We start from the raw sequence: 27,504 nt of genomic DNA, 5'->3' as shown, positions 1-27,504 counted from the left end.
CCCAATCCATCAGGTTGGGGACCTCATATGGCATCCATGGAATTGCTGCAAAAGGGAAAGAAAGGTGCATTTACGGAGCTTGCCTCCGCCATAAGAAAAATAATGAAGGCACAAGTGTACCACTTATGTGTAAAATTCCATTCCTCGGGAAATGGCAGAAACTCTGCAGGAATAATATCAATAGTCCATACTAGGAGGAATCGGCTCATCCATCCCCAATCCGGATCTTTTTTGTCATCAACAATGAAGGGCGTGGTGGATCAGCATCGTAGGGTTAGCAGGCCTCGATGGTGAAAAGGCCGGTACAGCCTGATGAGATGACTAAGGGTGAACTCAAGCCCTACTTCCTCCGCAAAGAACCTCATCATCAATACTATCCTCCAAAATGACGGATGAACCTATGCCAAGGTAACCTGATACTTTTGACAGAAGTCGAGCACTACCCTATCATGGGGGCCCAGCATAAATGGGTATGTGTATACGTTCAAAAAACCCTTGACATGATCCATGATGCTCTCTTCCGAGGAAGGTACCCATAGTGCTACCTTTTCCCCCATCCACAATCTTTCCTCACTAACTCAAGGTGCCCCTCTCCTATTAAAGAAATAAACTTCGAGGCATACTCCCAGTGACCCCGATTATTGGGAGGTTTTTCTGACAGAGAGTCCCCCCTCGAAACAAAATGTCCTGAGGTTGGGTCGCCTGGCACCAGTGGCGCACCACCAACAAAGCAAGAGCTAGAGGCAGAACACCCTTCTCCTTGCCAAGCGGACCCTGGCGTAGCAGCCATAACTGTGGTAAAACTAGGTAATTGGAGCTGGAATTTGAGCAAGGGCTTCAAAATTGAAATGGAGAAGGACCTAACGCAGGAAAGAAGAACTCTATGAATAAGGATAACTACTTAGAATAGCGGAATCCTCAAAGGAGGGAAGACAACCCTATATATAGAGAATGTTGTGATTGTCCACCTGCCTCAAAGGCTAATTAAAAAGACTGTCTAAGACATTTTCGCTTTGGGAAGATGTACCAATGGGATTGCCTCGGTCATTTCATAACCATATCATGCAACTAGTGCTACGGTACAACATTTTGGGGATCAAAGACCCCCGCATCAACAATCCTCGAGATGGTACCCGATCTCGAGGATCCTTATCAAAAAGAAGATAGGCTCTAAGGAGCCATTGATATCATTACAAGCTTCGAGATGGTACCCGATCTCGAGGACCTTTGTCAAGTAGAAGATAGGCTCTAAGGAGCCATTGATATCATTACAAGCCACGAGATGGTACACGATCTCAAGGACCTTTGTCAAAAAGAAGATAAGCTCTAAAAATCTACTCATACGGGCCTAACCTCAAGGTGGTACCCTACCTCGAGGATTTCTGCTAATGTAAATGCGGGTCATTTACCCGATCCTATGGCCCTCGAGTTACTTGAGCTTGAGCTAATTTTCACTCAAAAACTACTAATAAAGCCTTAGGGCTATTTCTCACCTTCAGATCAAGTTAAACGTCCTCTCGGTTACTTTAATCCAAGGGCTATCCAAGTTCAGGCGTACCCTCATTCAGGATTTATCTATAACGCCTTAAGGCTAACTTCGCTCTAAGTTTAGAACAAGTTTTTCAGGTCGCCCGAGCTTGAGAGAACTCTCACTCGGGGACTTCCTTCAAAAGCCTAAGGGCTATCTTTATTCTCAGGCATCCGAACAAGTTTCCCCTCGAGGACTATCGACAGGGTATGAAAGGCTAAGTTTCGTTCTAAAAATTTGAAGCCCTACTCTCACTCAACTTGAAGTCGGGGGTCCTGGCAGCCTAAGCTTGTATCAATTCAATCCGGGCTCAGTCCGAGGAATGACAAAGGGCTCCACGGGATATCGTATTAACCAATCAAGAACCAAGAACGGAAGAAGGAAGAATGTGAAAGTGGATGGCCTTGGCTCTGAATGCTTGAAGATGTTGTAAAAGTTTGAATCATTAAATGATTGAGGTATTTATAGAAGCCATATGAGTAGAGGAAAGGACGAACCAATAGCGGTTCGCAGGCTTCTCGATAGTTGACTCAGCCTAACAGTCACTTTTGTGCAGTTGACTTGTACTTCTGTCAGAGAACACTAAGGACCAGGTCCCAGTTGTGTTCCTCTTTTGTAACAGTTGCGAGATGGTCACTTTCTGTTGTTACGTTCCAGCTGTACAGTTGACTTCTACTTCTGTCAGAGAACACTAAGGGACCAGGTCCCAGTTGTGTTCCTCTTTTGTAACAGTTGCGAGATGGTCATTTTCTGCTGTTACGTTCCAGTTGTACAATTGACTTGTACTTCTGTCAGAGAACCCTAAGGGACCAGGTCCCTATTGTGTTCTTCTTTCTAATAGTTGCGGATAGTCATTGACTTATACTTTTGTCGGAGAACCCTAAGGGACCTGGTCACCAGGTCCCAGTTGTGTTCCTCCCTGTGGTTGTTCATTCATTTACTGGAGATCAGACTGGACATTATTCAGTTGAAATGTATACCATGCGGGTCAGGTTCTCTATCTGGTTCTTCACAATAAGTTTGTTAGATCATCAAAACATAAGAAGCATAAGGCAAAGACATGGAAAACCTATCAATTTCCCCATTTTTGATGATGACAAACTTAGGCATTGATAGTATTTGTTTAGAACAGAAATAAACAGATAAGATACCAGAAACTACACAAGTTCTCCCTTAATCTCAAAGCTTTTCTGAAAATCTATTTCCCCCTTAATCTCAGATCTCTTTTTCTTTTTGATTCCCCCTTACTAAAATCTCATATTCTTCCCCCTTTTAGCATCATTAAAAAGAGCACAAGCAGGTAATTAGCATAAAGAAGTCTAACACAGTTAGCTCATGCCACATATGTGCACACAACATGACAGAAACGAAAAGCTAGAGGAACACAGCATTGTACAGGAAAAAGAGGAGCTGTTTTATTAATGTTTACAATGGACAGAGTATGACAGGAGTAGTAAAGGTGAATTCCAGCATGCCATCACAAAAAAAAACAAAAACAAAAACAAAACAAAATTCACAAAATATTAGAGCAAAAATAGCTGGACACTAAGAGGATCCTAGGGGACACTAGAAGAAGGAGGCTTGGAAAAAGAGACAGCAATGGTTTCGAGAATCAGGTCCAATCGAGCATTTGTAGACAGCTGTTCTTCAAGCAGTTGTGCCCGAAGTTAATCATTTTCCTTCGTCAGTCGGGCGACTTCTTCATTAACAAAATCAGGTCCATTAACTACTTGACTGAGCTGAGTTTCCAGTGTGGCATTTTGAGCCCTCAACCTTCTGATCTCTTCATAAGCCTTATTTTGAGCGTTGATCAGCTGAGAAATAGTCGAGATGCTTCCACCAACTCTTTCTACACATTCACATTCTTCTAATGTGGTCTTAGAGAAGGTTTTCTTGCGTGTCCCCACTTTGGGATTCCCCATGGGGACCTAGTAGAATCTGAACTCCTGCGTGAGGAAAAAGCCATATGGTAGCCCATGATTTCCACCTTTAAAGTTTGCCACTTTTTGCATATTATGATTGCTAGCAGATTGATTGGGACAAACTCATCAATCGTTTCCATTAAGACCATATTCGATTTTGTAGCAATAGACCACCTCTCAGAATGAGGTAAGAGCACTTTATTGACCAGTTCAAAGAGAAGCTGATACTTAGGAAGTAATACCTTCTTATGCACCTGAAGCATCGAGTACAATGTCTACTACATTTACTAACGCACAAATGTGATCTCCCTCAACGGTGAAGAGAGATGTGTAGAAAGTTTGTACCGTATCTTCGTGCACCAGAGGCATGCTCCCTTCAAAAAAGTGCTCCCATTGCTAAAATTCCACAATCTGCATAATTTGTCTCATACCGGCCATCTCTGAAATTGTTGGGTCAAATGTACAACCCCACAAAACTTTCTGAGTTCTTAATCTCTGCTGCCAAAGACCACTATCAATGGGCATGGTCCTCAGAGTACCAAGTTCTCTAACAGTTTCCCGTTTTCATTTGCTAGATCCTTCAACAGACTTTCCTGTCCAGCTTACTAGCCCCATAACATTATATTCAGACATGGCTTGCTCAACTGGACTTTTCTTAGACTTGCTGCTGCTCTTCACGGATACACCATTTTGTTTCTCAATATTTTCACCGGAAGCTTTATCCACAGACTTTTGAACTTTCATAGATTGTTGCACTATAGAACCAGGTTCCTTTGGAGCATTTTTGTCAATCCCACTTACTGGAGCACTCTTGTTAGTAACACATTCCCCTTGATTCATCAACCTCTTTTTTCTTGTCTTGACACTCCTCCTGCTTTTCTGCAATGTAGACTCAAAACCCTCTTTCTGTTGTGACCTGATAGTGGGTGAGTTGGAGGAGGATTTTAAGAGCATAGGATGATTAGGAGGTGCAAAAGTGGGTTTGCCTGGAAGAGGATCAAGTTCTTAAGTAGGTTTTTCTGGGAACGTCTTATGAGCCAAAGACTCGAGGAGTACTATAGTTCTTACATCGCCTAGGAATGGAGTTTCTTAGCCCTGATACTCCGACAAGAGATATTCTCCTTCATTCAACAGACTCTCTGCAGCGATAGCCATGATGCTATGCGCTGCTTCCTTTTCTAGTGACTCTTTGAGAGTCACTAAGTCCAAAATGAAGGAGTTCAAATACTGATCAGGATCATCCTCAGAGACCTCTGACACTTGAGAGGTGAAACCCCCTAAGTGTTCTTTGATGAGATCAGAGGAGTGACGAGACATAGAGTTCTTAATATACAACAACAACAACAACAACCCAGTATAATCCCACTTAGTGGGGTCTGGGGAGGGTAGTGTGTACGCAGACCTTACCCCTACCCTGAGGTAGAGAGGTTGTTTCCAAATAGACCCCCGGCATCCTTCCCTCCAAGAACTTCCCACCTTGCTCTTGGGGAGACTCGAACTCACAACCTCTTGGTTGGAAGTGGAGGTTGCTTACCATCAGAGCAACCCCTCTTCCCACATAGAGTTCTTAATATATGGGAGAAAAATAGGGTTTGTCAGAAAAGGAAAGACTATAAGAAAAGAGGAGGAACCAGGTGTGGGTAAAGTAGTAATATGAGTGAAATAGTGAAGCTCTAGGGATAATTTCAAGGATGATAGGGAAGTGGGAGTGGTGTTAATGGTGGGAGAGGGAGGCGATTGTTCGATTGCCATTATAGGAGTATTTGGAATATGAGTAGAGTGAGAGAGAGAGAGAGATGAAGAGAGGATCACATCTACACAGAAGAGATGAAGGTTCATGACTTGATGTGAGGGAGAAAGAAAGTTTTATTGGAAGAAGGACTAATGATGAGAAGAGAGAGAAACGGGTTCTGAATAGTTCTGAAAACAGCAGTAGGTTTGTGGAAAAATGTTATCGTGCAGAGAGGATGAAGGGATTTGAAAGACAAGACATGACATGCAGACTTTGAAAAGTCGGATGATGTGGCATTTGAGTTGATTTTGTTAAACAATTTTGAGAAGGCATGCAGAATAAGCACATTACTACTAACCTGTGGTACAGGAACCTAATGCCCGAACATTTTGTTTTTTTTGAAAAAAGGTTTTAGCAGCTCTTCTTTCGCAGTTTATAACTGTACCTTTAGCTTCTATGATCGTCATGTGTGTTTGTTTACCTGCAACGGTATTTATGTGAGTTAGGCTTGGTCAGAAAACACTTTAGCTAACTTTACTTGGCGATGTCTTGCAAAGACAACTTATGGAGAATTAGGTTTTTCATTAGACTCTCATGAAACCATCTTCACCTTGTTTGTTCCAGAATATTCTCTACTTAAGGCTTTGATAAAAATATCTAGAATTTGGTCTTCTGTTCTGAAAGACTTTCCACAGATCAACCCTTTCTCCATATTGACCCTCAGAAGATAATGCCACCCATCAATGTGTTGAGTCCTCTTGTTTTGAACTGCATAGAAAAGATATACCATCAGAAGATACCTCAAGGTTTTCCAGTTGCTGCTCAGTTCATAGGGTTTGAGCATAGCAGGGTGCTTCCGCTACACATTCTTCTTCAGTTGTTAACGAGGCCATTGAGTTTTGCTTCCTTGTCCCCCAAGGGATGATGCATGAACATGGCAAGTGAATTGTTCTAGAGTGTTTTTCCTTTCCACAAGAAAACATATATAGTTAACATCATCATACCCAACAAGATTAAAAACTGTCACATGAGGGGTAATACAGGACCAGGTCCTGAGTTCCCTTAAGGTATCTCAAAACTTCTTTGGGCAGCCTTCAAGTAGGATTCCTAAGGACTTGACTTTGGATTCTATTCTAGAGTGGAGATATAGAAGGGACTAAGAAAAAAATATTTTTTTTTGAATTTTTAATACGTATCTAACTCTAGAATAAAAGGGAGTGATTCAATTGTCACATAGATGGGAGCTTTTGTGTTTCCAGTTTGGTACTGAGGTTTGATTGGTAGGAGAAATTGGGAGGTTAATTTTATTTCCCCACACTCTTTGTTCTGTTGCTTGTGGAGTGCCATGAGCTGCATCTCCACTCTTTCTTCAGCTTCAGTGGTAGTAAGTGAAGTACCAAGTTCCTTGTGAGAAATGGAAGATGATGTTTCATTGTCTTTCACCAGTCTCCTTCATCTTACTCATTATATCAACCTCCCTATTTGAAACCTCAGATATTTCCTAGGGACTAGAGTTAGTTCATCATATTGATCATCACCGTTTCTTCCTTGGTTAGAGGAAGGTGTCTTGTTGAGTACCCCATGAGCACTTCCTTCCACTTAGTGTGCCCTTTGTTGTAGACTTTGTGGCCTTTTCTTTATGGAGAGTATCCCAGAAGGATTCCTTCATTCGCCTTTTGCATTGAACTTCCCAAGCTGGTCCTTCCCGTTGTCGAGAACATGGCATTTTCAGTCAAGAAGATTCTCAGATGAGTTGTCTTTGGTTTTCTTCCATTTGGCAGCTCATAGTGGGTTTTGATTCAGGAGAGACCTGATCATACACCTATACACCAAGTAGAAGGCAGTATTTACTGCTTTTGCCTAGAAATTCTTAGTGATTCCATTATCGATGAGCATTGTCCATGCCATGTCTTTTAGTTCTGTTCTTTCTTTCAGCAATTCTATTTTGTTGTGGAGTCCTTGGTGTTGAGAAGTTGTGTGTTATTCCATTTTTGTTACAAGCTCATCAAATTTTGGCGTTGTCACATTTTGTCCCGTGGTCAGATCTGGTGTATACTACCTTCAATTTTACCTTCACATGGATCTCCTTGATAGAGGACCTTAAACATTTCAAAAGTCTCATCCTTTGTTCTAAGAACCAATGCGTAGGTGAATCATGTATTTGACAGACCACGAACTAGGTCCTTCTCAAGTATCATATCACCAACTTGTAAGGATTCAAAATCAGCAACGTAGATGTTCTTGTTTCCTTTTGGCCACTAAGACCATCTTGTCAGTCACCAGATTGGTAGTTGTGCACTCTTTTGACAAGAACTCTACTTTGTTCCCTTCAACGCAGATTTGAGAGACACTCAGAAGACTGTACTTTAGGCCATCCACATAGTACACGTTCTCATTTGAGTGACAGAGAGATTTTTCAACTTTTCCAGCACTGAGAATGTATCATTTCCTTTATCAATGGATACATTCCTTTCCTGTAGGGCTTTTAGTGAGAAGAAATATATGGTGTTTCCAGTCACGTGCTTTGAGCATCCACTGTCCTTGGTTCATTGCAGTCCGCTTCCTCTCACTGTTCCCTGCACATGCAATTTATAGGTTAGATTTAGGAACCCAAACTAGTTTGGGTCCCTTGTTATGATAAAAGGGATGGATAAGGCCTTTTCTAGTCCATGTAGGCAATATTCATTTCTTGTGACCGGTACTTGGTCCCTTGTTAGTAGTCACTTTGTCAGTAAACACTTTGTTTTTTTGAACAGATTGAACCCTAGCCTAGCAAATTTCATTGAAGTGCCCATTGTTCCTACAATGGGTACACAGTTAGTTATCAGGAACAATGACGTACTTGTTGTGAGGGTTGTAGGGAGTTTTCTCCTTTTGGAACCCAATTCACTACCTGTTTCCACTATTATTCAAATACATGGCAGTCATAGCATCTGAGGACCAGGTCCATTTCAGAGATTTCTGAAGATCAATTTTGACTTTCTCCAATTCAGCTTGAAGTTGCCGATTTTTCTCAAGTTCACCACATAGACGAGTTTTCACATTATTTAATCCATGTTCAAGCTTGATGTGTGTCTCACTAACTACTTCCTTCCCTTTCTCAAGACTCCCAGTCTTATGTTCTCTATTGAGTCCCTCAATGGTTTCCTCTAGGTTAGTGATTATCACTAAGAAATCATCCCTCTCTTGCTCAGTAGCAGAAATGTTTTCTTCTAGGGTGTGTTTCTCCTTGTTGAGACCTTCTATTGTTTTCTTCAAGTCAACCACCACAACCATCAGGTCATCTCTCTTATTTTCTACACTAGTTATCTTTTCATTTAGAGCTTCCTTTCCTTTTTCAAAATTAGATATGGTCTCATTTAGGTCCACTACACAGACCACTAGATCATCTCTAGATTGTTCGGCTTCTCCTAGTTCTAAGGTCAGGATCTCTTTATCATTATCAAGGCTTTAATAAGTATCAATTAAAACATTGGCTAATGACCTTAACTTCTTAGAAGAATAGGATTTTAGATTTCTCTAAACATCCTTGAAATTTACCTCATCATCTTCATCTTCTTCATCCTCATCATATTATGCCATCAGCGCGAACAGTGAGTCATACTTTGTTGCTTTAGTTTCCACTGCTATCATGGAACTGTTTTCTTCATCTGGTTCTCTTTCTGATTCACTAGAGGAGTCTCCCCAAGCAGCAAGAGCCTGCTTCACAATGTTGTCAGCAGCGCTTTTTCGATTGAATCGTTTGTCTGGAACCAGGTTCCTTTTTGCTGCTTTGTCAGCATTTTGTTTGTATTGCTCCTGTTTTGCGAGTGGGCAATTTTTGATGAAATGCCTTGTCTTTCCGCACCTATGACAGAGATCATTGTTCCTTACTTTACTTGAACTGCCCCTCTTTGGTATACCACAATTTCTTCGAACCATCTTTTGAAATCTTTTAGTAAGGTAGGCCATGTCACTATCTTCATCACTTGAGTCACTGCTTTCAGCTTTGAGCACCAGGTTCTTTTCCTTCTTCGGCTCTCTTATTTCACTGTCTTTCTTTCTTTTCATCTCGTATGTCTTCAGATTACAAATCAACTCATCCATGGTTAGAGTTTGTAGGTCTTTAGCTTTAGTGATAGCATTCACCTTACTTTCCCATAAACCAGGTAGAACGCTAAGGATTTTCCTTACAAGCTTTTTTCTGGGAATAACATCTCTAAGTGAATGAAGCTCATTTATGATGGATGTGAATCTGGTGTGTATATCCTGTATAGACTCATCATCCTTCATCCTGAAGAGTTCATACTCTATGGTGAGCATGTCAATCTTAGATTGTTTAACCTGAGTAGTTCCTTTGTATTCAGTTTGCAACGCTTCCCATATTTATTTGGAAGTATCACAAGCTCAGACTCTGTTGTACTCATCGAGTCCTATACCATATACCAAGATTTTCTTACCGCAATAGTTCTTTTCCACAGATTTTCTATCAATATCATGTACTCCTTTCTGTTTTTCGGCACCATTGGTCCAGTTTCTTCAAGCTTCTTCATGGGATCATGTGGACCATTACAAATGATATCCCACAGTTCTGAATCCTCGGCCATTATAAAATCATGCATGCGAGTCTTCCACCGGCCGTAGTACTGGCCATTGAATCTACAAGGTCTATAGGTTGATTGTCCTTCCTCAAAGTTAGGTGGAACAACCATTGAGATCCTTTCTAGGTGTTAACCTTTTAGTAAGAACTTGCTCTGATACCAATTCTTAGTTTGTATGAGTCCACCAAACTGTAAAGTACCTGGTCCTCTATGAGATAATACTGAAAGTGCTAATAAAACTGAAAGTAAAGAAGGCAAGGAATTTTTACGTGGAAAAATCCCACACAAGGGGATCAAAAAACCACGAGTTACACTTGTAGGCTTTTAACTTTAATAACTTGCAATCTCACTATTACAAGCCACTTTGCAATAACCCTATTATAAAGACTTCAACTAACTTGTGATGCTCTCACCACAAGCCACTTTGTCACTCTCTACTGGTAAAGACTTTTACTCACTCTAATTTGTAATAACACTTATTACAAGCCACTTTTCAATAACCCTATTACAAAGACTTCAAATAACTTGTGATTCTCTCACCACAAGCCACTTTATAACTCTCCTAGTTACAAAGAATTTAAACTTATGACTAATCCTAGTCACAACATAAACTCGAAAGTTTACAGATTTTTGGTTTTCCTAAGACAAAGCTTCTAAGAAATCAACATAGGAGATACAATGAAGAACAAATAACAAGTTTACAACTCATTATGGATATACATAAACTCATTAAGAAACTAATCCTTAGTGGAGTGTCTTCTTGTTCTTGACGCACCAGTGACTTCAATGCCGGATGAACACTGTTATGCTTGAGAGAATATCACTGAATGCACAAGTGAAATGTTTTGCCTTGCACCAGGTTGTTATATCAGAAAAGACATCACAATTGATAGTGATGTCAATTCTTGGTGCACGCTTCTTCCCAATGAGAAGTGACTGTTGCACTGTCTGCTGCACAGTCACTTTTGTGCAATTGCATTCCAACTGTATAGTTGACTTGTACTTCTGTTAGAGAACACTAAGGGACTAGGTCCCAGTTGTGTTCCTCTTTTGTAACAGTTGCGAGATGGTCTCTTTCTGTTGTTACGTTCCAGTTGTACAATTGACTTGTACTTCTGTCAGAGAACCCTAAGGGACCAGGTCCCTGTTGTGTTCTTCTTTATAATGGTTGCGGACAGTCATTGACTTGTACTTCTGTCGGAGAACCCTAAGGGACCAGGTCACCAGGTCCCAGTTGTGTTCCTCCCTGTGGTTGTTCATTCATTTGCCGGAGATCAGACTGGACATTATTCAGTTAAAATGTATACCATGCGGGTCAGGTTCTCTATCTAGTTCTTCACAATAAGTTTGTTAGATCATCAAAACATAAGAAGCATAAGGCAAAGACATTGAAAACCCATCAATTTCCCCCTTTTTGATGATGACAAACTTAGGAATTGATATTATTTGTTTAGAGCAGAAATAACCAGATAAGATACCAGAAACTACACAAGTTCCCCCTTAATCTCAGAGCTCTTCTAAAAATCTATTTCCTTCCTTAATCTCAGATCTCTTTTTCTTTTTGATTCCCCCTTACTAAAATCTCATATTCTTCCCCCTTTTGGCATCATTAAAAAGAGCACAAGCAGGTAATTAGCATAAAGAAGTCTAACGCAGCTAGCTCATGCCACATATGTACACACAACATGATAGAAAAGAAAAGCCAGAGGAACATAGCATTGTACAGGCAAAAAAAGGAGTTGTTTTATTAATGTTTACAATGGACTGAGCATGACAGGAGCAGTAATGGTGAATTTCACCATGCCATCACAAAAAAAGAAAACAAAAATAAAACAACAGCCACAAAATATTAGAGCAAAAATAGCTGGACACTAAGAGGATCCTACGGGACACTAGAAGAAGAAGGCTTGGAAAAAAGAGACAGCAATGGTTTTGAGAATCAGGTCCAATCGAGCATTTGCAGACAGTTGTTCTTCAAGCAGTTGTGCCCGAAGTTTATCATTTTCCTTCGTTAGTCGGGCAACTTCTTCATTAACAAAATCAGATCCATTAACTACTTGACTGAGCTGAGTTTCCAGTATGGCATTTTGATCCCTCAACCTTCTGATCTCTTCAGAAGCCATATTTTGAGTGTTGATCAGCTGAGAAATGGTCGAGATGCTTCCACCAACTCTTTCTAAACATTCACATTCTTCTAATGTGGTCTTAGAAAAGGTTTGCTTGCATGTTCCCACTCTGTGATTCCCCAAGGGAACCTTGTAGAATCTAAACACCTGCGCAAGGAGAAAGCCATATGGTAGCCCATGATTCCCACCTTTAAAGTTTTCCACTTTTTGCATATGATCTATTATGATTGCTGGCAGATTGATTGGGACAAACTCATCAAGCGCTTCCATTAAGACCATACCCGATTTTGTAGCAATAGACCACCTCTCAGAATGAGGTAAGAGCACTTTATTGACCAGTTCAAAGAGAAGCTGATACTCAGGAAGTAATACCTTCTTATGCACTTGTTCCCCCTGTTGAATAGCTTGCTCTTTCATGATGGCTCTTCTAAAGTTGACACCACAGACACCTTTGACTGAGGACATTCCTTCGCATGGAATTTTAAGAACTTTCCCAATGCTGAAGCGTCGAGTACATTGTCTATTACATTTACTAACGCACAAATCTGATCTCCCTCAACGGTAAATAGAGATGCGTAGAAAGTTTGTACCATATCTTTGTGCACCAGAGGCATGCTCCCTTCAAACAAGTGCTCCCATTGCTGAAATTCCACAATCTCTATAATTTGTCTCATACCGGCCATCTCTGAAATTGCTGGGTCAAATGTATGACCCCGCAAAACTTTCTGAGTTCTTAATCTCTGCTGCCAAAGACCACTATCACTGGGCATGGTCCTCAGAGCACCAAGTTCTCTAACAGTTTCCCGTTTTCGTTTTCTAGATCCTTTAACAGACTTTCCTTTCCAGCTTACTAGCCCCATAACATTATATTCAGACATAGCTTGCTCAACTGGACTATTCTTAGACTTGCTGCTGCTCTTCACGGATGCACCATTTCGTTTCTCAATAGTTTCACCGGAAGCTTTATCCACAGACTTTTGAACTTTCATAGATTGTTGCCTATAGAACCAGGTTCCTTTGGAGCATTTTTGTCAATCCCACTTACTGGAGCACTCTTATCAGTAACACATTCCCCTTGATTCATCAACTTTTTCCTTGTCTTGACACTCCTCTTACATTTCTGCAATGTAGACTCAAAACCCTCTTTCTGCTGTGACCTGATAGTGGGTGAGTTGGAGGAGGATTCTAAGAGCTTAGGATGATCAAGAGGTGCATAAGTGGGTTTGCTTGGAAGAGGATCAGGTTCTTAAGTAGGTTTTTCTGGGAACGTTTTATGAGCCAAAGACTAGAGGAGTACTATGGTTCTTACATCGCCTAGGAATAGAGTTTCTTAGTCGTGATACTCAGATGAGAGATATTCTCCTTCATTCATCAGACTCTCTGCAGCGATAGCCATGATGTTATGCGCTGCTTCCTTTTCTAGTGACTTTTTGAGAGTCACTAAGTCCAAAATGGAGGAGTTCAAATACTGATCAGGATCATTCTTAGAGACCTCTGACACTTGACAGGTGAAACCCCCTGAGTGTTCTTTGATAAGATCAAAGGAGTGACGAGACATAGAGTTCTCAATATAAGGGACAAAAATAGGGTTTGTTAGAAAGGGAAAGACTATAGGAAAAGAGGAGGAACCAGGTGTGGGCAAAGTAGTAGTAGGAGTGAAATAGTGAAACTCTGGAGATGATTTCAAGGATGATAGGGAAGTGGGAGTAGTGTTAATGGTGGGAGAAGGAGGCGATTGTTTGATTGCCATTATAGGAGTATTTGGAATATGAGTAGAGTGAGAGAGAGAGAGAGAGAGAGATGAAGAGAGGATCATAGCTACATAGAAGAGATGAAGGTTCATGACTTGCTGTGAGGTAGAAAGAAAGTTTTATTGGAAGAAGGACTAATGATGAAAAGAGAGAGAAACGGGTTCTGAATAGTTCTGAAAACAACGGTAAGTTTGTGGGAAAACGTTATCGTGCAGAGAGGATGAAGGGATTTGAAAGACAAGACATGACATGCAGACTTTGAAAAGTCGGATGATGTGGCAGTTGAGTTGATTTTGTTAAAGAACTTTGAGAAGGCATGCAGAATAAGCACATTACTACTAACCTGTGGTACAGGAACCTGATGCCCGAACATTTTGATTTTTGAAAAAAGGTTTTAGCAGCTCTTCTTTCGCAGTTTATAACTGTACCTTTAGCTTCTATGATCGTCATGTGTGTTTACCTGCAACGGTATTGATGTGACTTAGGCTTGGTCAAAAAACATTTTAGCTAACTTTACTTGACGGTGTCTTGCATAGCCAACTGATGGAGAATCAGGTTTTCATTAGACTCTCATGACCCTATCTTCACCTTGTTTGTTCCAGAATATTCTCTACTTAAGGCTTTGATGAAGATATCTGGAATTTGGTCTTCTGTTCTACAAGACTTTCCACATATCAACCCTTTCTCCATATTGACCCTCAGAAGATAATGCCACCCCTCAATGTGCTGAGTCCTCTTGTTTTGAACTGCATAGAGAAGATATACCATCAGAAGATACCTCAAGGTCTTCTAGTTGTTGCTCAGTTAATAGGGTTTGAGCACAGCAAGGTGCTTCCGCTACACATTCTTCTTCAGTTGTTGACGAGGCCATTGAGTTTTGCTTCCTTGTCCCCCAAGGGATGAGGAATGAACATGGAAAGTGAATTGTTCTAGAGTGTTTTTCCTTTCCACAAGAAAACATGAACAGTTAACATCATTATACCCAACAGGATTAAAAACTGTCACCTGAGGGGTAATACAGGACCAGGTCCTGAGTTCCTTTAAGGTATCACAAAACTTCTTTGGGCAGCCTTCAAGTAGGATTCCTAAGGACTTGACTTTGGATTCTATTCTAGAGTGGAGATATAGAAGGGACTAAGAAAAAAATATTTTTTTGAGTTTTTAATACTTATCTAACTCTAGAATAAAAGGGGGTGATTAAATTGTCACATAGATGGGAGCTTTTGTGTTTCCAGTTTGGGACTGAGGTTTGATTGGTAGGAGAAATTGGGAGGTTAATTTGATTTCCCCACACTCTTTGTTCTGTTGCTTGTGGAGTGTCATGAGCTGCATCTCCACTCTTTTTTCAGCTTCAGTGGTAGTAAGTGAAGTACCAGGTTTCTTATGAGAAGTGGAAGATGATGTTGCATTGTCTTTCACCAGTCTCCTTCATCTTACTCATTATATCAACCTCCCTATTTGAAACCTCAGATATTTCCTAGGGACCAGAGTTAGTTCATCATATTGATCATCACCGTTTCTTGGTTAGAGGAAGGTGTCTTGTTGAATACCCCATGATCACTTCCTTCCACTTAGTGTGCCCTTTGTTGTAGACTTTGTGGCCTTTTCTTTGTGGATAGTATCCCAGACGGATTCCTTCATTCGCCTTTTGCATTGAACTTTCCAAGCTGGTCCTTCCCGTTGTCGAGAACATGGCATTTTCAGTCAAGAAGATTCTCAGATGAGTTGTCTTTGGTTTTCTTCCATTTGGCAGCTCATAGTAGGTTTTGATTTAGGAGAGACCTGATCATACACTTGTTCACCAAGTAGAAGGCAGTATTTACTGCTTTTGCCTAGAAATTCTTGGTGATTCCATTATCGATGAGCATTATCCATGCCATGTCTTCTAGTTCCGTTCTATCTTTCAGTAATACCATTTTGCTGTGGAGTCCTTGGTGTTAAGAAGTTGTGTGTGATTCCATTTTTGTTACAAGCTCATCAAATTTTGGCTTTGTCACATTTTGTCCCGTGATCAGATCTGATGTATACTACCTTCAATTTTACCTTCACCTAGATCTCCTTGACAGAGGCCCTTAAACATTTCCAAAGTCTCATCCTTTGTTCTAAGAACCAATGCCCAGGTGAATCATGTATTTGATAGACCACGAACCAGGTCCTTCTCAAGCATCTCATATCACCAAATTGTAAGGATTCAAAATCAGCAACGTAGATGTTGTTTCCTTTTGGCCACTAAGACTATCTTGCCAGTCACCAGATTGGTAGCTGTGCACTCTTTTGACAAGAACTCTACTTTGTTCCCTTCAATGCAGATTTGAGAGACACTCAGAAGACTATACTTCAGGCCATCCACATAGTACACGTTCTCATTTGAGTGATAGAGAGATTTTCCAACTTTTCCAACATCGAGAATTTATCCTTTCCTTTATCAATGGATACATTTCTTTCCTGCAGGGCTTTTAGTGAGAAAAAATATATGGTGTTTCAAGTCACGTACTTTGAGCATCCACTGTCCTTGGTTCATTGCAGTCCGCTTCCTCTCAATGTTTCCTGCACATGCAAATTATGGGTTAGATTTAGGTCCCTTGTTATGATAAAAGGGATGGATAAGGGCTTTTCTAGTCCAGGCAGGCAATATTCGTTTCATGCGACCGATACCTGGTCCCTTGTTAGTAGTCACTTTATCAATAAACACTTTGTTTTCCTGAATAGATTGAGCCTGGCCTGGCAATTTTCTTTGAAGTGCCAATTGTTCCCACAATGGGTACACAGCTAATTATTAGGAACAGTGACATACTTGTTGTGAGGGTTGTAGGGAGTTTTCTCCCTTTGGAACCCAATTCCCTGCCTGTTTCCACTGTTATTCAAATACATGGCAGTCATAGCATCTGAGGACCAGGTCTATTTCAAAGATTTCTCAAGATCAATTTTGACTTTCTCCAATTCAGCTTGAAGTTGCCGATTTTTCTCAAGTTCACAACATAGACTAGTTTTCACATTATTTAATTCATGATCAAACTTGATGTGTGTCTCACTAACTACTTCCTTCCCTTTCTTAAGACTCCCAGTCCTATGTTCTCTATTGAGTCCCTCAATGGTTTCCTCTAGGTTATTGATTATCACTAAGAAATCATCTCTCTTTTACTCAGTAGAAGAAATTTTTTCTTCTAGGGTGTGTTTCTCCTTGCTGAGACCTTATATTATTTTCTTCAAGTCAACCACCACAACCATCAGGTCATCTCTCTTATTTTCTACACTAGTTATCTTTTCATTTAAAGCTTCCTTTTCTTTTCCAAAATTAGCTATGGTCTCATTTAGGTCCACTACACAGACCACCAGATCATCTCTAGATTGTTCAGCTTCTCCTAGTTCTAAGGTCAGGATCTCCTTATCATTATCAAGGCTTTAATAAGCATCAATTAAAACATTGGCTAATGACCTTAACTTCTTAGAAGAATAGGATTTCAGATTTCTCTAAACATCCCTGAAATTTACCTCATCATCTTCATCTTCTTCATCCTCATCAGACTGAGCCATCAGCGCGAACAGTGAGTCATACTTTGTTACTTCAGTTTCCACTACCATCATGGAACTATTTTCTACATCTGTTTCCCTTTCTAATTCACTGGATGAGTCTCCCCAAGCAGCAAGAGCCTGCTTCACAATGTTGTCAGCAGTGCTTTTTCGATTGAATCGTTTGTCTGGAACTAGGTTCCTTTTTGCTGCTTTGTCAGGATTTTATTTGTATTGCTCCTGTTTTGTGAGTGGGCAATCTTTGATGAAATGCCTTGGCTTTTCGCACCTATAAAGAGATCATTGTTCCTTACTTTACTTGAACTGCCCCTCTTTGGTATACCACCATTTCTTCGAACCATCTTTTAAAATCTTTTAGTAAGGTAGGCCATGTCACTATCTTCATCAATTGAGTCACTGCTTTTAGCTTTGAGCACCAGGTTCTTTTCCTTCTTCGGCTCTCTCCTTTAGCTTTAGTGATAACATTCACCTTACTTTCCCATGAACCAAGTAGAACACTGAGGATTTTCCTTACAAGCTTGTTTCTGGGAATAACATCTCCAAGTGAATGAAGCTCATTTATGATGGATGTGAATCTGGTGTGCATATCCTATATAGACTCATCATCCTTCATCCTGAAGAGCTCATACTCTGTGGTGATCATGTCAATCTTGGATTGTTTAACCTGAGTAGTTCCTTCGTGTGCAGTTTGCAACGCTTCAAATATTTCTTTGGTAGTATCACAAGCTGAGACTCTGTTTTACTCATCGGGTCCTATACCACATACCAAGATTTTCTTAGTGCAATAGTTCTTTTCCACAGATTTTCTGTCAATATCATGTACTCCTTTCTGTTTTTCGGCACCATTGGTCCAGTTTCTTCAAGCTTCTTCATGGGAACATGTGGATCATCACAAATGATGTCCTACAGTTCTGAATCCTCGGCCATTATAAAATTATGCATGCGATTCTTCCACCAGCCGTAGTACTGACCTTTGAATCTAGAAGGTCTGTAGGTTGATTGTCCTTCCTCAAAGATAGGTGGACCAGCCATTGAGATCCTTTCTAGGTGTTAACCTTTTAGTAAGAACCTGCTCTGATACCAATTGTTAGTTTGTATGAGTCCACCAAACTGTAGAGTACCTGGTTCTCTATGAGATAATACTGAGAATGCTAATAAAACTGAAAGTAAAGAAGGCAAGAAATTTTTACGTGGAAAAATCCCACACAAGCGATCAAAAAACCACGAGCTACACTTGTAGGCTTTTAACTTTACTAACTTGCAATCTCACTATTACAAGCCACTTTTCAATAACTCTATTATAAAGACTTCAACTAACTTGTGATGCTCTCACCACAAGCCACTTTGTCACTCTCTACTCGCAAAGACTTTTACTCACTCTAACTTGTAATAACATTTATTACAAGCCACTTTGCAATAACCCTATTACAAAGACTTCAACTAACTTGTGATGCTCTCACCACAAGCCACTTTATAACTCTCCTAGTTACAAAGACTTTAAACTTATGACTAATCCTAGTCACAACATAAACTCGGAAGTTTACGGATTTTTGGTTTTCATAAGACAAAGCTTCTAAGAAAGCAAGATAGGAGATACAATGAACAATAAATAACAAGTTTACAACTCAACTATGGATATACATAAATTAATTAAGAAACTAATCCTTAGTGGAGTGTCTTCTTGTTCTTGATGCACCAGTGACTTCAATGCCGGATGAACACTGTTATGCTTAAGAGAATATCACTGAATGAACAAGTGAAATGTTGTGCCTTGCACCAGGTTGTTATATTACAAAAGACATCACAATGGATAGTGATATCAATTCTTGGTACACACTTCTTCCCAATGAGAAGTGACTGTTGCACTGTCTACTACACAGTCACTTTGTGCATTTGCGTTCCAACTGTATAGTTGACCTGTACTTCTATCAGAGAACACTAAGGGACCAGGTCCCAGTTATGTTCCTCTTTTGTAACAGTTGCGAGATGGTCACTTTTTGTTGTTACGTTCCAGTTGTACAATTGACTTGTACTTCTGTCAGATAACCCTAAGGGACCAGGTCCCTGTTGTGTTATTCTTTATAATGGTTGCGGACAGTCATTGACTTGTACTTCTGTTAGAGAACCCTAAGGGACCAGGTCACCAGGTCCCAGTTGTGTTCCTCCCTGTGGTTGTTCATTCATTTGCTGGAGATCAGACTAGACATTATTCAGTTGAAATGTATACCATGCCGGTCAGGTTCTCTATCTGGTTCTTCACAATAAGTTTATTACATCATTAAAACATAAGAAGCATATGGCGAAGACATTGAAAACCCATCACCTAAGGAGTAGGAGTTCAAAACCGTTTCCTATCATTTTATTCTAGGAAACGTGGGGACTATTTATATACGGTAAAAAACAGCGGTTCGATTTTACGATCATGAAAGTGCCTCATAGAGACTGCCCCCAGAAGGCTCGAAGCTTAGCTCGGGGCTCCAACCCCGAGGGTTCCCAGTGATCGACCTTGAGGGTTCTCAGTGATCGACCTTGAGGGTTCTCAGTGATCGACCTCGAGGTAGCATAAAAAACGATCGGCCTCGATTTAATGTAAATCAGCGGCTACGGTGGATCGATGTGAGGTTCCCAAGGTACGTAACTAGAGCTGACAAAGTCTATTAGGCTAGTCCAAACCCGTATTATGGCATTAAATAGTTGTACCAGCCCTATATCTTTGTAATAAATGCATTTGTACTATGTTGGGATTCCCCCTCATATATAAAGGGAATCCTTGTCATTTTGTAAGGGGGATCTGATACACAATATTAAATATACAAGAATATTCTCTCTGCTCCCTAACTTAACATATTCTCTTGTTCTCATTATTTACGTTTATTGCTTACATTTATTGTGTTCTATTTATTGTTCTTCATTTATTGCTCATTATTAGTCATAAAGAGCTGCTATTAAATTTATCATAACTGTTAATCCTCCATCGACTGCCTTTAGCAGGGCATCCGAATCGACCTCGAGGTCCCGTATACACAAGCTCGAGGCTTTAATTTCCAGCCATTCGGTTTGATTATTATACTATCTACAACTTATTATCTTATTTTTTCTAATCTTTCACTTAGCATCTATTGCCTAACAACTAGCATAAAAATAGATCATATATTTTTAGAACCACAAAATCAAATCTAATTGTTACTACCATTTTCAAGGTAAACACATGTAACATGCATTTTTTATGAGTGACACCTGGTCCCTTTTCAGCAGTTACTCTCTCAGCAAAAACTTTGCTTTTCTGCAAAGACTGAACCCTGGCTTGGCAATTTTCTTTAAAATACTCATTGTTCTCACAGTGTGTACATAGCCAATTATTGGGTACAGTAGCATATTTGCTTCGGGGATTATAAGGAGTTCTCTCTTTTTGAAATCATATTACCTACTTGGTACCACCATTATTAACATACATGGCAGTAATAGCTTCCGAGGACCAAGTTCATTTAAGGGACTTCTCAAGATCATTTTTTACTTTTTCCAGTTCTGTTTGGAGCTGCCTATTTTTCTCAAGTTCAGCACACAAACTAATTCTGACAGCAATTAACTCTTTTTCAAGCTTAATGTGTGCCTTACTAGCTACCTCTTTCCCTTTTTCAGAGTTTCTATGCCTACACTCAGCTCCAAGTTCCTCTATTATTTCCCTTAAGTTTATAATCATTACTAAAAGGTCATCTCTCTCTTGCTCAATAGCAGCCACTTTCTCCACTAAGGATGGTTTCCTTTAAGTCAACAACTACAACCACCAAATCATCTCTTTCATGTTCTGCACTAACTATTTTTTCAGTTAGAACCACCTTTTCATTCTCCAGATTGCTTATGGTTTCCTTCAGGTCAACTACACACACTACCAAATCATCTCTAATTTGTTCAGCTTCTCCTAGTTCTATGGTCAAAGCATCTTTATCATCTACAAGATTATGATAGGCATCAATTAATACATTTACTAATGACATGAGTTTCTTAGGAGAGTAGGATTTTAAATTTATCTGAACATCCCTGAAGTTTACCTCATCATCGTCATCATCTTCATCATCGTCTGATTGAGCCATCAAAGCAAATATTGTATCATATTCATTTCCTTCACTTTCAACTGCCATCATGGAACTATAACCTACATCAGTTGCTTTTTTTAGACTCACTGGAGGAATCTCCCCATGCTGCAAGATCTTGCTTCACAACATTGTCAGCAGATCTCTTCCTTTTGAAGTGTTTGTCAGGAACTAGGTTCCTTTTTGTTGCTTTATCAGGGTTGTATTTGACGTGTTCTTGCTTCATGAGAGGGCAATCATTGATGAAATGCTCTGTATTTCCACATTTATGACAGAGGTCATAATTCTTTGGTCTGCTGGAGTTGCCCTTTTTTAGTATTCCTCCATTTCTTTTAATCGTCTTCTAAACCTTTTGGTTAAGTAAGCCATGTCACTGTCCTCCTCACTTGAGTCATTGCTTTCAACTTTGAGTACCAGGTTCTTTTCCTTCTTTGATTCTCTTCTTTCACTGTCTATTTTCCTCTTCACTTCGTAGGTTTTCAGATTTCCAACCAACTCATCTGTGGTCAGCTCCTGCAAGTCCTTTGCTTTAGTGATAGCATTCACTTTACTCTCCATGAACTAGGCAGGATACTGAGAATTTTCCTCACGATCTTGTTCCAGGGAATGATTTCACCAAGTGAGTGTAACTCATTTGTGATGGAAGTGAATCTTGTGTGCATGTCTTGAATAGATTCATCGTCTTTCATCCTAAAGAGCTCATACTCAGTAGTAAGCATATCAATCTTAGATTTCTTTACTTGAGTGGTTCCCTCATGTGCTGTTTGCAGAGCTTCCATATCTCCTTGGCAGATTGACAAGCTAAGATCCTGTTGTATTCATCCGGTCCTATGCAACACACCAAATTTTCTTGGAACAAAAATTTTTCTCCACAGCTATCCCAGCTGCATCGTTGTATTCTTTCTTGGTCTTTGGCATCGTCACTGGAGGATCTCCGACCTTCTTTGTTGGGACATAAGGACCATCACATATAACATCCCACAACTCAGAATCTTCAGCCATGATAAAATCATACATTCTTGTCTTCCACACCCATAGTATTGCCCATTGAACCTGGGTGGTCTATACGTAGACTTATATATATATATATATATATATATATATATATATATATATATATATATATATATATATTCTTCAAAATATGGTGGAGCAGCCATAAGGATCCTTCCTAGGTATTAGCTTGGTAGAAAGAACCCGCTCTGATACCAATTGACAGAATATATGAGTCTACCAAACTATAGAGAGACCAGGTCCTCTATGAGTTTCCACTGAGAATGCTAATGAAACAGTAAGTAAATAAGACAGGGAGTTTTACGTGGAAAAATCCCAGCTCAAGGGGATAAAAAATCACGACCTACACCGGTAGGATTTCAACTTCACTATGAGCAACTTTAGATTACAACCTATGTAATCTAGGAATTAAACTCTTAATCCCTCACTAACTTGTAATACACCTATTACAAGCCACTTTGCAATACACATATTACAAAGACTGTGACTTATGACTAACTCTAGTCACGATACAAACACTAAGAGGTCGTTTGGTAGAGTGCATAATACAAAATAATGCTTGCATTAGTTTTGTGTATTAGTAATACCTTGTTTGGTATACTTTTTCAACATATGTATAACTAATACAAGCATTAGTTATACATCCTATTTGGTATTATCCTGTGTGTAGCTAATGCATAGCAAAACCATGGTATTACTAATACCAAGGCTATCAATGCATGCATTAGTATGTCTAAAGACCAAATTGTCCTTAAAATCCCTTAAAACTAAAGAATATAGAGGGCATTTTTGTAAACAACTAATTTTTTTAAAAATTATGCAATGCATTTTAATTTTTAATACACCACACCAAACAATATATAAAAAATAATCTCTGCTTAACTAATGCTTGCATTACTAACACATGCATTACTAATCCCTGCATTACTAATATACCATATTCAGCATTATTCTTATACACCCTACCAAACGACCCCTAAGGGTTTATGGTTTTACAGGGGGTTCCTAAGCAACACTTCTAGATAAGCAAAGTAGGAATTACAATGAAGAACAATTACAAAGTTACAACTTAATTAAGGACATACAGATATTAGCTCTAGGAATTGGTCCGTAGTAGTGTTAAACTTTGTTCTTGATGCACTTGAGAATTGAATGCTTGAATGTTAGATGCTTGAATGCTTGAATGAATTCTCAAATGTTCAAGTGATGTTTTGTTGTAATACTCTTGTTAATACAACTTGGATGACATCACTTGAATGATGTAATCACTTGGTTGTTCAAAAGACAAGTAACTGCAGAACTGTGCTGCACCATTTCTGTGTACAGTGCAGGCAGTCACTTTTCAGATGTACACAGTTGACTTTGTACTGCTGTCAGAGAAATACATGGGTATCAGGTCCCTGTGTTGATTCTCTATCTTCTGAAGTTGTAGCAATTCACATTAGATGGAGTCCGTTGATTTGCGATGTGTACCAAGTGTGTCAGGTTCCTTATCTAGTTCTTTGATAGTAAGTTTGTTAGATCATCAAAATATAAAGCTAAGGCATTGTAAACCCATCATAAAATATTCAACAATAAAATTATGTAATATAAATATTGCTAATTAAAAAGTCATAATAAAAATAAACATAATTTAAAAGTACTAAGTCATGCTAAAATAAGAAAAACAAATAAAGGAATATTAGTTACATGACTAAACGCTAAAGAAAAAATAAAAATAGATTATGTGTTTTTATCTAAATCATTGCAAAATAAAAAATAGATATTCAATATGTTGTCGTTCTTAGTATTGAATTGAATTTCTTTTGTTAGCATTAGTATTGATATGATTTTGGTTTGGGCTTTTGTTAGCACTATTTAAATTACTAATATTAATGGTTATAAAACTTATTGGAACATTCAAAAGTTCTAAGTCCATACTTGAAATAATAATACATTAAAGATAAAATTATGAAAAAGTTTAAGAAATATTTATAAATTACATCACAATAAGTATATTTATGTATTAAATATATCTAAAATTTCTATATTTGTAATGTCGGGTTGGTTTGGTTTCGGTTTGACTTTCTCTAATTAAAACCAAACCAAATGAATTATGGTCAGTTATTGTTTCCAATATCAAACCAAACCACAGTCAGATTTTTTTCTTTTGTAAGCACCAATTGGTTTGGTTTGATATTGGAAACAATAACTGACCATAATTGGTTTTGTTTGGTTTTAATTAAATAATATATATGCATTGCCGTGTAGAAAATATATATACAATTCGGTCCAACTAATTACAGAATTAATTTGTCCTTTACTGTTATTGCTAAAACAAACAATCAAAGTTTTTCCTGTTGATTTTGCATGAAGTCGATTTTTTATGCTTTGGTCTCATTATATCATCTAGCGAGACCATCTCACTATACAGAGCTAGGCTCGAGTGCGAATCAATTTATATATTTTAATATCGAACAGATGTGATATTCATGACTTGAAATTTATTCGGTAAATATATGTAAATCTTTTCATAAACATTAGGCGATATATAATCTGGGAAATGATAAGTAACTTGATCTCACAATTTAAAATTTACTGATAGTGAATTGTTTTTCCCACTGTCAGTATACAATACATATATACATATAATTTAAATCCTCCTTCACTAATTAAGTGCAAAGAAATTTCAATATATTCATAAGTACTGGTCTTGGGATAATGATTCGTTTCAATCAAGGAGTAGAAGTTTAATCAATCATCTCTGCTACTGCAGATTGATTTTATGTCTTCTTGCTGCTTTTTATATCACCATAGAAGTAGGAAATGAATCCCCATATAGAAAGTGCAAGAGAAATACCTTTTTCTGCTGTGAATTTTTCACCATAAAAAATGACGGTTAATACTTCACTAATAGGAAGTAGAACAGTAATCAAAATGGCAGAAACCAGAGACGAAGAAGAATAGACAACTCCAATGGCGCCTAAGAAGAAGCATTGCCAAATAATTGCAGATCATACTATAACTATATAATATCTTCCTTCTCCAAGTTCAAATGCTTTTGCCTCCTGTGAAATCGCCTGCAAGTTTAACTACTTATTAACGAACACCCGTATAATAATCTATTGCCATGTCCAACTAACAAGTTTTTTTCCCACATAATCTGATCAGCTAAAAAATATGTATAAATACGGTTCATAATACGTGAAATTAGTAACTTGAAAAAGAAAAACTTACAACCTTCTACAACAAACTAAATTAAACTGATAGTGTAAATATTCTTTGTTATTGTCAGTGTATAATTGTATACTATAAATTAGCTTATATATGACTTTAGCCTTAAAATTGTACTTGTCATGCCTATATATATTAGCCAATGCTCAATTTTATTATCTGATGTCCTGACTCTCTCTTTCAATTCGACTGAAAATTGGTTACTTCTGTTCATGTTTTCAACATTAGAACAATAAGAAATGAACTCTTTAGATACTTTGTAGATCTTTACCTAAAGCCCACAGATATAAAAAGGATAAGAAGAAAAGATGAAATGCTTTAATATACCCTAATATGGGACTTCATCTCGATGCAAATACCGAACATCGAGTAAAGATAAAAATTAAAACAAAAGTTTACAAATATATACAAGCTTGAGCCAGATTCTTTTTCATGAGTTAAGATGTGAAAGAATCTTTTGCTTTTTTGCGATGATATTTGCATTAGGATTTCTTGACTGGTATAACATCATACTAAAATTATGTGACTAATTCATCTAAAAGTTTAAGCTGTTAGAAAATTCATACTTAAAATTTATTTTGTCTCGACAATACATACATATACTAATAAGAACAATTGGATACCAATATACCTAAATTTACGCTACCATGTGTATATTTGTGCATTTTACCGTGTCTCTGTGTGTGTGCAACTTAGCCAGAATGATTTGATTTTTGGGACAGCTTAATTATAATGAATAAATGATTACGTTCAAGTTGCATATATAGTACGTACGTAAAATAGAGCACAACAAATAGAGAGAAGGTAAAACGGAGAGCATTCAAATTCATAACAGAGAAATTATATTACCTGAAAGTCTTTGTTTATTATCATTCCAATTGTGCAAACCACAGTAGCAAAAAAGCAATACACAGCTTGAATCTGCAACACAAGTGTGTAAGTGTCCATCTCATTGCCTTCTTGTATAACAACTCAAACAAAGGCAAAATAAGCCCATACAAAGCTGCAGCTCCAAGTGTCAAGACAAACCCTAAAATATACTCCTTTTTCGACTCGCCTTTCGGCCGGTCACCTTTCACGTGGAGAGCCAGTACAATCGCGCCAAGTGTCAGAAGAAAAATGGAATTGATGGAGTATGCAGAGAACTTTTGTTTCACACGGATGAAAGCAAAGGCGGCCGTGAAAGCTAAGTAAGTTGTGAAGCAATGAGAAGTGCTGATGTGGAGACGGGTAATTTCGCCATGCCATAAGCGTAGAGATAGTTGTAAATTCCGCTTAGGATTCCTATCCCGATGGCAGATATAAAAATCCGAGGAGTCATCAAAATAAGCTTTGTATTATTGTTACTATTGTTATTGTTGTTATCGTTATTTTGTACTGTCGTTGCTATTCTACTTGGGATTTGCGACGGTTGAAATAAGAGATGGTTAAAGGGATGAGAATAATTTGCCAAGCACTAGTTTGTAGCCAACTTGATAGCCAAATTCTTGGCCACTAGTTTGTAGCCAACTTGATAGCCAAATTCTTGGCCACTTTTGCCTCCTTTGATGAAGTAAAGGCGCAAGATCAAAGGGCCACCACAATTTCCTATAGCTAGAAATATACAGTTCATAACTAGAAGAAACTTCTTCATTTTTAAGTTTACTTTAGGTTCCATTTTCTATGTAGAATTGAATATTTTGAGTAGTACTATATAATGTGGGAACATATATAGTTGTTTCGTCTTTGAGTTTTCGATCGACTATCTCAACAGAGACGGACCTATGTATATTGGTCATCGAACTCCATAAACTTTGATCGAAATCTTGTATATGTATATGTATATACCTTTGAAAATGGTTAACTAAAATCTCTTAGCACCCGAAATACTAAAAGTCTTTAGAGGACATTGGTTGAACAGAATACTATATTCCACCACATTAAAATCCTGAGTCCGCCTCTGTGTTGTGTGTCAAGGTTTCAACCTTATTGTCCTCATAATTTCGTTTTCCTATTTTCCTTTTCATTGTTGGGAAA

At 38.6% G+C, this 27,504-nt stretch overlaps 1 protein-coding gene and 1 pseudogene across 1 annotated transcript; both read right to left on the bottom strand.

The window, feature by feature from the left end:
- Positions 1-7,405: 7,405 nt before the first annotated feature.
- On the bottom strand, positions 7,406-9,873 carry LOC138880857 (uncharacterized). Its single transcript, XM_070161037.1, has 4 exons — positions 9,622-9,873; positions 8,787-9,505; positions 8,076-8,630; positions 7,406-7,613 (listed from the first exon to the last, which is right to left on the bottom strand). The coding sequence occupies exons 1-4, from the start codon at positions 9,871-9,873 to the stop codon at positions 7,406-7,408; spliced, it is 1,734 nt and encodes a 577-aa protein (XP_070017138.1).
- Positions 9,874-24,971: 15,098 nt separating this feature from the next.
- LOC104215000 (purine permease 3-like) lies at positions 24,972-27,121 on the bottom strand (annotated as a pseudogene).
- Positions 27,122-27,504: the final 383 nt, after the last annotated feature.

This window comes from Nicotiana sylvestris, chromosome 11, assembly GCF_000393655.2.
Source record: "Nicotiana sylvestris chromosome 11, ASM39365v2, whole genome shotgun sequence".
Lineage (NCBI taxonomy): Eukaryota > Viridiplantae > Streptophyta > Magnoliopsida > Solanales > Solanaceae > Nicotiana > Nicotiana sylvestris.
This window is presented reverse-complemented; position numbering and strand designations above follow the sequence as displayed.